The sequence below is a fragment of the Brassica oleracea genome, chromosome C5, assembly GCF_000695525.1.
Source record: "Brassica oleracea var. oleracea cultivar TO1000 chromosome C5, BOL, whole genome shotgun sequence".
NCBI classification, from domain to species: Eukaryota; Viridiplantae; Streptophyta; class Magnoliopsida; order Brassicales; family Brassicaceae; genus Brassica; species Brassica oleracea.
Window position 1 is genome coordinate 30,050,203 of NC_027752.1, and position 11,058 is coordinate 30,061,260.

At 39.5% G+C, this 11,058-nt stretch overlaps 2 protein-coding genes across 2 annotated transcripts; one reads left to right on the plus strand and one right to left on the minus strand.

Moving 5' to 3' along the window:
- The first annotated feature begins 5,056 nt into the window (after window positions 1-5,056).
- LOC106344959 (malate dehydrogenase, chloroplastic-like) lies at window positions 5,057-7,990 on the plus strand. The gene is made up of 3 exons (XM_013784245.1): window positions 5,057-5,231; window positions 5,536-6,457; window positions 6,725-7,990. The coding sequence occupies exons 2-3, from the start codon at window positions 5,539-5,541 to the stop codon at window positions 7,774-7,776; spliced, it is 1,971 nt and encodes a 656-aa protein (XP_013639699.1). The 5' UTR covers window positions 5,057-5,231; window positions 5,536-5,538; the 3' UTR covers window positions 7,777-7,990.
- A 520-nt stretch (window positions 7,991-8,510) lies between these two features.
- Window positions 8,511-9,833, minus strand: LOC106344960 (betaine aldehyde dehydrogenase 2, mitochondrial-like). The gene is made up of 6 exons (XM_013784246.1): window positions 9,792-9,833; window positions 9,584-9,661; window positions 9,353-9,504; window positions 9,206-9,266; window positions 8,996-9,102; window positions 8,511-8,836 (listed from the first exon to the last, which is right to left on the minus strand). Exons 1-6 carry the CDS (start codon window positions 9,831-9,833, stop codon window positions 8,746-8,748), a joined length of 531 nt encoding a protein of 176 aa, XP_013639700.1. The 3' UTR covers window positions 8,511-8,745.
- Between the last annotated feature and the right edge of the window lie 1,225 nt (window positions 9,834-11,058).

An 11,058-nucleotide genomic window follows, 5' to 3' on the forward strand; every position in this document is an offset into this window, starting at 1 on the left:
TATAAAAGATACAAATGATCAAAAAACTATATGAGTATAAATCAGTATTTAATAGACATTAATATTAAAAATATACTAAAATATATTATCTATGTTAGTATCATTTAAATTTAATAACATATCCTATCAAATAAAAAAAATTTGGATTAATACAATTGATTTATATGTTTGCACCAATTTAATTATATTTTTAATAGTTACTGACTTTTAATTATTTAATATATATTTATTATTTTATAATATGTAAAAATATTTAATACATAAAATAATTTATATATATAATGTTGATCCCGCGCAAGGCGCGGATCTTAACCTAGTCTTCTTAATAAACATGATCACAACATTTAAACGAAATCACTACAAAATCCCATATTTACAGAAATCTTAGTGAAAAAAAATCCTATAATCGATCTCTTGCCTAAAATCTTGGGGGTAAAAAAAAACAATTCTCCCAAAACCCTATCTCTCTCTCTTGCCTAAACAATTCTCCTAAAAAGTAAAATAAATTATGGTCTATGAATGAACAGTTGATTATGGTATTCGTCAACATCACATATATTTTTTTGCTCTATTAACCTATTTCAGATCACAAAGCAATATATGTGACAAAACAAATTACATATTTCATGACACCTATATATATATTAATTATAATGTACCGATTACAAAATACAACTCAAACATTATGTATTGAAATTATATGGCTCTTTTTACAATTTGTAATTAGTTTTGAAATTTTTATAAACGTAAAACATGGTTATAAATTGGTCAAATTAATATATTTATCTATTTATTGTTCGCTTTTATACATAATTAAAACTGAAACATATTTTATAACTATGATCAATTTATTAAGGTTAAGACCAAGTTATGTTTATTATTTCGTAACTTCTTTAATATTCAACATATATTAATGTTGTAACTTGTGGTGTATTTAAAAGACTTTTAGAACTTGCCACCTATATAAACCCCCACATTTTGATTCCATTATACAACTATTCCATACCTATAAACAACTCCTTCAAAATCTAAACATGAGTCAGGTATTTTGGGTTATACGCCACAAAACTGACACTACAAGAAAACATCAAGGATTCTGAGGGAAAAAATCGTCGGAATTTCGTCGGAATATCGTTATCCCGACGAAATTCCGACGAAACACGTCGTCGGAAATAATTCCTCGGAATTTCTTTTTTCCTCTGAAATCCCTCGGAATTTTCCGACGGAATTCCGAGGAAATAAATTTCCGAGAAAATTCCGAGGATCCCTTGTTTGTCGGAAAAGTCCTCGGAATATACCGAGGTAGAACTTCGTCGGGATAATTCCTCGGAAGTTCATCGATCGATGCGTGTTTGGACATATATACATCGATCGATAGGAGTATACCGACGGACTTTTTCCTCGGTTTATTCCGAGGAACTGTTCCCTCGGTATATTCCGAGGGAAAAAACGCATCGATCGATTACTAGGATGGACCGGGCCGTAAGATTGTGATCGATCGATGAGAGTATCCCATCGATCTATCGACAATCTGAATTGTTCCTCGGAATTTCCTCGGAAAATCTTGTATGTTTTTTTAAAAATGCATCGATCGATGCGTTATAGAACAAAAACGCATCGATCGATTACTAGGATGGACCGGGCCGTAAGATTGTGATCGATCGATGAGATTAACCCATCGATCTATCGACAATCTGAATTGTTCCTCGGAATTTCCTCGGAAAATCTTGTATGTTTTTTTAAAAATGCATCGATCGATGCGTTATAGAACAAAAACGCATCGATCGATTACTAGGATGGACCGGGCCGTAAGATTGTGATCGATCGATGAGAGTAACCCATCGATCTATCGACAATCTGAATTGTTCCTCGGAATTTCCTCGGAAAATCTTGTATGTTTTTTTAAAAATGCATCGATCGATGCGTTATAGAACAAAAACGCATCGATCGATTACTAGGATGGACCGGGCCGTAAGATTGTGATCGATCGATGAGAGTAACCCATCGATCTATCGACAATCTGAATTGTTCCTCGGAATTTCCTCGGAAAATCTTGTATGTTTTTTTAAAAATGCATCGATCGATGCGTTATAGAACAAAAACGCATCGATCGATTACTAGGATGGACCGGGCCGTAAGATTGTGATCGATCGATGAGAGTAACCCATCGATCTATCGACAATCTGAATTGTTCCTCGGAATTTCCTCGGAAAATCTTGTATGTTTTTTTAAAAATGCATCGATCGATGCGTTATAGAACAAAAACGCATCGATCGATTACTAGGATGGACCGGGCCGTAAGATTGTGATCGATCGATGAGAGTAACCCATCGATCTATCGACAATCTGAATTGTTCCTCGGAATTTCCTCGGAAAATCTTGTATGTTTTTTTAAAAATGCATCGATCGATGCGTTATAGAACAAAAACGCATCGATCGATTACTAGGATGGACCGGGCCGTAAGATTGTGATCGATCGATGAGAGTAACCCATCGATCTATCGACAATCTGAATTGTTCCTCGGAATTTCCTCGGAAAATCTTGTATGTTTTTTTAAAAATGCATCGATCGATGCGTTATAGAACAAAAACGCATCGATCGATTACTAGGATGGACCGGGCCGTAAGATTGTGATCGATCGATGAGAGTAACCCATCGATCTATCGACAATCTGAATTGTTCCTCGGAATTTCCTCGGAAAATCTTGTATGTTTTTTTAAAAATGCATCGATCGATGCGTTATAGAACAAAAACGCATCGATCGATTACTAGGATGGACCGGGCCGTAAGATTGTGATCGATCGATGAGAGTATCCCATCGATCTATCGACAATCTGAATTGTTCCTCGGAATTTCCTCGGAAAATCTTGTATGTTTTTTTAAAAATGCATCGATCGATGCGTTATAGAACAAAAACGCATCGATCGATTACTAGGATGGACCGGGCCGTAAGATTGTGATCGATCGATGAGAGTATCCCATCGATCTATCGACAATCTGAATTGTTCCTCGGAATTTCCTCGGAAAATCTTGTATGTTTTTTTAAAAATGCATCGATCGATGCGTTATAGAACAAAAACGCATCGATCGATTACTAGGATGGACCGGGCCGTAAGATTGTGATCGATCGATGAGAGTATCCCATCGATCTATCGACAATCTGAATTGTTCCTCGGAATTTCCTCGGAAAATCTTGTATGTTTTTTTAAAAATGCATCGATCGATGCGTTATAGAACAAAAACGCATCGATCGATTACTAGGATGGACCGGGCCGTAAGATTGTGATCGATCGATGAGAGTATCCCATCGATCTATCGACAATCTGAATTGTTCCTCGGAATTTCCTCGGAAAATCTTGTATGTTTTTTTAAAAATGCATCGATCGATGCGTTATAGAACAAAAACGCATCGATCGATTACTAGGATGGACCGGGCCGTAAGATTGTGATCGATCGATGAGAGTATCCCATCGATCTATCGACAATCTGAATTGTTCCTCGGAATTTCCTCGGAAAATCTTGTATGTTTTTTTAAAAATGCATCGATCGATGCGTTATAGAACAAAAACGCATCGATCGATTACTAGGATGGACCGGGCCGTAAGATTGTGATCGATCGATGAGAGTATCCCATCGATCTATCGACAATCTGAATTGTTCCTCGGAATTTCCTCGGAAAATCTTGTATGTTTTTTTAAAAATGCATCGATCGATGCGTTATAGAACAAAAACGCATCGATCGATTACTAGGATGGACCGGGCCGTAAGATTGTGATCGATCGATGAGATTAACCCATCGATCTATCGACAATCTGAATTGTTCCTCGGAATTTCCTCGGAAAATCTTGTATGTTTTTTTAAAAATGCATCGATCGATGCGTTATAGAACAAAAACGCATCGATCGATTACTAGGATGGACCGGGCCGTAAGATTGTGATCGATCGATGAGAGTAACCCATCGATCTATCGACAATCTGAATTGTTCCTCGGAATTTCCTCGGAAAATCTTGTATGTTTTTTTAAAAATGCATCGATCGATGCGTTATAGAACAAAAACGCATCGATCGATTACTAGGATGGACCGGGCCGTAAGATTGTGATCGATCGATGAGAGTAACCCATCGATCTATCGACAATCTGAATTGTTCCTCGGAATTTCCTCGGAAAATCTTGTATGTTTTTTTAAAAATGCATCGATCGATGCGTTATAGAACAAAAACGCATCGATCGATTACTAGGATGGACCGGGCCGTAAGATTGTGATCGATCGATGAGAGTAACCCATCGATCTATCGACAATCTGAATTGTTCCTCGGAATTTCATCGGAAAATCTTGTACGTTTTTTTAAAAATGCATCGATCGATGCGTTATAGAACAAAAACGCATCGATCGATTACTAGGATGGACCGGGCCGTAAGATTGTGATCGATCGATGAGAGTAACCCATCGATCTATCGACAATCTGAATTGTTCCTCGGAATTTCCTCGGAAAATCTTGTACGTTTTTTTAAAAATGCATCGATCGATGCGTTATAGAACAAAAACGCATCGATCGATTACTAGGATGGACCGGGCCGTAAGATTGTGATCGATCGATGAGAGTAACCCATCGATCTATCGACAATCTGAATTGTTCCTCGGAATTTCATCGGAAAATCTTGTACGTTTTTTTAAAAATGCATCGATCGATGCGTTATAGAACAAAAACGCATCGATCGATTACTAGGATGGACGGGGCCGTAAGATTGTGATCGATCGATGAGAGTAACCCATCGATCTATCGACAATCTGAATTGTTCCTCGGAATTTCGTCGGAAAATCTTGTATGTTTTTTTAAAAATGCATCGATCGATGCGTTATAGAACACAAACGCATCGATCGATTACTAGGATTTACGGGGCCGTAAGATTGTGATCGATCGATGCGTTATAGAACAAAAACGCATCGATCGATTACTAGGATTTACGGGGCCGTAAGATTGTGATCGATCGATGCGTTATAGAAACAAAACGTATCGATCGATGCGTGTTCGGAAATTAGAATTATAAGGCAAAACCCGACCTTTTTTGGATCTAAACCTTTGAACTCTCATCCCCTCCGATTTCCCCTATAATTCGCCCCCCCCCTTTCTCTCTCTATAATCATCCGATTTGAACAATTTTGGGCTCTATTCCACTTGATTTTTCGAGCTCTACCTGATTCCTACACTCGTCTTCACCCTAAGACAGGTATACTCCGCGAATCTCCACATTCTGAAATCGTGTTCTTGAGCAATTTTTTGGGTTTTGTGAATTTCTTATTTCCGTGTTGATTCCTTGATCAAATATGCATGAAACAAATGTTTAAACATGGAATAGAACACAATTGTCTGTGATCAACGAGTTTGGAACATGATTTGAGATGATTTAGGGATAGAGAATTTTTTTCAATTTCGTTTTTTTTATCACAACTCGATTTCGCTTTTCATTTTCATGTTGCTTTGAGTTCTTAATTGATTATAACCATGTTGAGAGCAATGATTCTATTGTGTAGAGAATGAAGCGCACGAAAATGTCAGCAAAGAAGAACACACAAGAAGAGGGTTCGTCTCAGCGAGAGAAGCAAAGGCCAAAGAAGTGGGATAAGTCTGATACCACCCACTACAACAACATGAAGAAGGTAGCCGTTCCGGCCACACAACTAGCATGTCCTGAGACGATGACAATATTGGGAATCAAAACAGACATTGAAGGACTGTTCCAGAAAATGGGTCTAGGCCAACTATGCAACCTCAACGAACCCACTTATCCGGAGTTGGTACGCCAGTTCATAGCATCCGCATACGTCACCCGTCCCGATGATAGCCATCAGGAAGGTTTTCTGGCATTCGTAGTGCAGAAAGTATACTATGAGGTAACTTTCACAGACCTCTGCGGACTATTTGGATTGAGTGCAGGGGAGAGGACATCTGGTCTTTATTGGACTTCAGAGCTGTTGAACTTCTGGGAAACGATTGGCACAGGGGTTTATAGATCTTCTCAGGCAAAGGAGTCACTTATCCGGAGCCCAGTACTGAGATATGCCACACGCCTCATTGGCTCATTGCTATACGGGACAACCACAGCCGCATCAGTCACGCAATGGGAGTTGTGCCTCCTGTACCAAGGTGTGAGGCATTTGCTACCGGCATTTGGAAACTCTACATTCCCACCTGCTACTGCCTTCAACATGGGAGCGGTGCTGGCCGCAAACTTAGCAGGATACAAGGGGAAAGTAACCAAAAAAAAGAGCAATGCATGTGGATTTGGTGCAGTGATTACTCGGATCCTTAGACATGTGGGTGTAGACTGCAAGAACCAGGAGGTAGCACTGGACAGATCGAACAACATTGCTTGGAACTACCTGGATGTCATTTCTCTAGTAAGTAAGGAGTTCATAGCTGGTCCCCACTCGAGGATCCATCGGGATGGTCCTTACGTCTACGTATTCCAGGACCGAGCGAAGAAAACACTCTACTGCCACCTACCTCAGATCGGTCTCACTTCTCTACTTTCAGAGGCTGCAGTTGAGTTCCTACCCCCTGCTACCGCACTAGTAGACAAGCCATCCTTCTTCACGCCAAAATATCAGACCAAAGGCAAGGGCGTGGTTGAGGAAGAAGGAGAAGATGAGGCTGCACAAGCCATTCCAGATGATTCACAACCCCATCAGCTACTCCCATCAGACTCCAGCCAGTACAAGCTGCAAGAGCTTCCACCGAACGCCAAGTCTCTCCGCGGTTCCGTAATGAAATCCCAATCAACCGACACGAAGCCGTACGGATTGAACATCAACGCTTCCTACAAAGTGGCGGTCCTCGGTGCTGCCGGAGGGATCGGTCAGCCTCTGTCACTTCTCATCAAAATGTCTCCTCTCGTCTCCACCCTCCACCTCTACGATATCGCCAACGTCAAGGGAGTCGCCGCTGATTTGAGCCACTGCAACACTCCCTCTCAGGTTCGTGATTTCACCGGACCGGCTGAGCTGGCTGATTGTTTGAAAGATGTCAACGTCGTTGTCATCCCTGCTGGTGTGCCGAGAAAGCCCGGTATGACCCGTGACGATCTCTTCAACATCAACGCCGGTATAGTGAAGACGCTTGTTGAGGCTGTCGCTGATAACTGTCCTAACGCGTTCATCCACATCATCAGCAACCCTGTTAACTCCACCGTCCCCATTGCTGCTGAGGTGTTGAAGAAGAAAGGTGTCTATGATCCCAAGAAGCTCTTTGGTGTCACCACTTTGGATGTTGTGAGGGCTAACACCTTTGTTTCTCAGAAAAAGAACTTGAAGCTCATCGATGTCGATGTTCCCGTCATCGGTGGCCACGCTGGAATCACCATTCTGCCTCTTCTATCGAAGACCAAGCCTTCTGTCAGCTTCACTGACGAAGAGATCGAGAAACTCACTCTGAGGATTCAGAACGCTGGAACCGAGGTTGTGGATGCCAAGGCGGGTGCTGGCTCGGCTACTTTGTCTATGGCGTACGCTGCAGCGAGATTTGTGGAGTCGTCTCTTCGTGCTCTTGACGGAGATGGAGATGTTTACGAGTGCTCGTTCGTGGACTCCACTCTCACTGATCTTCCTTTCTTTGCATCACGGATCAAGATTGGGAGGAACGGAGTTGAAGCTGTGATTGAGTCTGACCTCCAAGGGCTGACTGAGTATGAGCAGAAGGCACTAGAAGCTCTTAAGCCAGAACTGAAAGCTAGCATCGAAAAGGGTGTTGCATTCGCAAACAAACCTGCTAACTAAGATCTTTGATCTCATCTGAGAGAAACATGCTTCGACATTCGAGAGGATAACAGTTTCCTTCTGATCATTTTGAGTTTTGTTTTGTTTTATTTTTGTTGCATCGGCGAGACATTTTCTGGTTGTAGAATAAAGAATGTATTAGCTTCTTCGGTTCTGAAGATGTTGGATACACGACATTGAATCAGATTTTATGATGAATCACACCAAATATCAATTCTTGGTTTTAAATAGCGATCGCTTTGGTCGCCATGGCGCTGAGGCGAGGTGTAGCGGTGACCTCGTCGCTTCATCACCTCAAAGCCAAGCGAGGTACACATAGCGATCGCTATTGAACGCTTTAGTAGTAGTTCTTAAAGTGCCTATAGCAAAGCTTCATTGATTTTAGACAAACTAACTTGGTTTGTAGGTTATTAAACCGAAGCCCTTTTAACATGAAGCTTTGCCGTTTAATATAATCTATCAACAAGCCCTAACTCAATCTACTATATGATAATTCCCAAAAGTTTTCATCAGCTCTTTCTTTGATATTATTCTTCTCTATTCACGGCCTTACAAATCTTCTCCCTAGCTCTTTTTTTTCGCGGTTAGTTCTCTGTTCTCATATACTATTTTCTCCTATCAAGCAAACCTCTATTCTCCTCTCTCATCATTCTTCCCTTGTCTCATACTATTCTCTTCTACTTTGAACTTCCATTATGTATGAGACCGGAGGATCATCCAACAAACTCAATGAATTTGTGTTTTAATTTCTCCTTTACTGTGTTTTTGTTATTGCCATGTCATAACATGTAGTTATAAATAAAAAAAAAACACTGTTTTAAATGTGTTGCACATGGCGATCGACTTGCCTCGCCATGGCGCTTGGCGAGAGTCGAGCCCCTAATCGAGTTGGCTCGCCACACGCAATTTAAAACCCAGGTTGGTATATTACATCTTTAAAGGAAACATCAAGAAGTATAGTGTTTTGACTTAAAGCTTGGAAGGAGGTTTGTACCATCCCCATGGTTCATCAGATATATACTGCGTCACCTGCTTCACACTCAAGTAGTTCCCAAGTCCCCTGCAAGTAAGCAAATGTTGTTTCAATTCAACGCAAAGACAAACAAATTGGTCTTTTTGGGACTTAGTGTATCAAATGGACACAATTCGTTTGGTTGGAGACTCTTTTAGTGTGTTTGTACTCTTCATAGTTATAGGCTAGCAATATACAGAAACTAACCATTCTCCTAGTTCACGGCCAAAACCACTGCGTTTGGTTCCACCCCATGGAGCTTGACAGAAACATGGCTGAGAACAGTTGACCCACACAATACCCGCCTCGAATGCCTGAAACACACAATGTTCAGGATTCGTAAACTGAAGATATGAAATCCAATCATTAGATGCGTGCAGTTACTCATGTTTTTTTTACTAATAGTAAATATGATACCTTACTAACGCGATCACACCTCTCCAGATCATTTGATAATACAACGCCTGCTAATCCATATCTGCAGAGATAAACAAAGTCGAGCACAAAATGTAATACACTTATTAGTGGTTCTTGGTGATGATAAGAAGAAAAATCTAAACTCACTGGGAGTCATTTGCCAGCTGTATTGCCTCATCCTCAGTGGAGAATGTTTTGACACAGAGAACAGGACCAAATACTTCATCTCTCCAGATTTCCATTGAAGTAGTCACATTTGAAATTATAGCAGGTTCAACAAAATAACCCTTTTTAAAATGCTGCAGAAATAAATAAAAGAATATTAAGTGCTAATAGTATTTGGACATACATAGCAGACTAGTTAGTTCTGTCATGTACCCCAGGACGAGCTCCTCCGCAGAGGACAGTTGCACCTTCCTTCCTAGCGTTTGAGACAAACTTCACTACTCTCTCGTACTGCACGAGTTTAAGATGTAAGACTTAGCTAAAAGTCGTTCTTGACTAACCCCAATTGACAGATAAGAAGGTTTTGGGGGGCATGAAGTGCTGGTTCTTGAGAATATCAATTTATGTTTAGTTATATTACCTGTCCTTTGCTGACAACAGGACCAAGCCTACAGCCTTCCATCTTTATCATCTCCAAAAAGAGTCATTACCATGAAGATAAAGAGACCAAGGACACAGCAAACAGAAATTGTGATATCCGTCGCTTTGAAGACAGCAAGCCATGGGCACCTACTACACGATACGGTAGGCGATATGGAGAGCATGCTTGAATACCATGAGATAGATTTTGATTCGGCAATGGAGATTATCAAGCAGACTTCTGACTTTGTCGCACGCACCATTCCGACCCTTGGTGATCCCACGGTTACAGATATTGATATAATTGTTAAAATACCTAATCACAGCCTAGACGCTGTCCGCAGAATTGACCTAGACGTCTATTTCATCGAGCTTTGTGAAAACCGAAGGGAACCCACCCCTAGCGAAAAAGATGATATATGCCCAATTTCTTGCGAAGAGTTTGGCACAGAAAGAGAGATCAACTCTTTAAATTGTAAACATTCCTATCATCATCACTGCATCTTGGATTGGATTACAAAAACCTTAACATGCCCATACTGTAGGGCAAATCTTGCTTAATGTACATGAGATCCGCTATCTCATCTAACATATTTGTTTGCTTTATTTACCTTTTCGGAATAAGCCGTCTCAGATTTTGTTATCAAATCTTTATCTTAATAATCTAAGGAAAAACATGAAATTAAAAATAAAATTTTGATATTTTAGTTGTCATTGTCATAATATTTTCCTACACAAAAATTGTTGCACGTATTAAAATATTTGCTAAAAAATTAATTATTATCCATACATTTTTGGAAAATAATCATTCTTTCAAATTTAGTTTAGTTATCTTGATTTAATTGTTTCAATGTTTGTATTACTGATAACCAAGAATAAGAAGTGGTTGTGGGATAATATTTTATGTTTTTTATATTGCATAATTTACTGAATTTTAATGGGTGGTTGGTCGAGGAAAAGTTATATAGAAACCTAATTATCTACACAGACTATTAACTATAACGAAACTCCTTGGATAGTAAAAGTATTAGAGAGTTATATTACGTGACAACTCTATATTTTTTTATGAGAAATTCTTCGGATTCACCAACCAATAGTGTTTGAGTATTTGATATTTGATATCTTTTAAAAAAAAAAACAAAATTGAATTTCCAAATAAGATTATACTTTTAAAATAAAACAATAAAAATACATAAAAATAGTTACAAAAAATAAATAAATTAATATTGTTAAGTCTTCAGCAAAATACTAAACCCTATACCCTAAAT

Excerpts from the sequence above, each read along its gene's own strand:
- LOC106344959 (XM_013784245.1), top strand. The coding sequence starts at position 5,539 with ATGAAGCGCACGAAAATGTCAGCAAAGAAGAACACACAAGAAGAGGGT. Across the intron at positions 6,458-6,724 it reads GATCCATCGGGATGGTCCTT|TGCAAGAGCTTCCACCGAAC; the intron begins ACGTCTACGTAT and ends GCCAGTACAAGC.
- LOC106344960 (XM_013784246.1), bottom strand. The coding sequence starts at position 9,833 with ATGGAAGGCTGTAGGCTTGGTCCTGTTGTCAGCAAAGGACAG. Across the intron at positions 9,662-9,791 it reads CTGTTGTCAGCAAAGGACAG|TACGAGAGAGTAGTGAAGTT; the intron begins GTAATATAACTA and ends AAACTCGTGCAG. Across the intron at positions 9,103-9,205 it reads GGTGTGATCGCGTTAGTAAG|GCATTCGAGGCGGGTATTGT; the intron begins GTATCATATTTA and ends TGTGTGTTTCAG.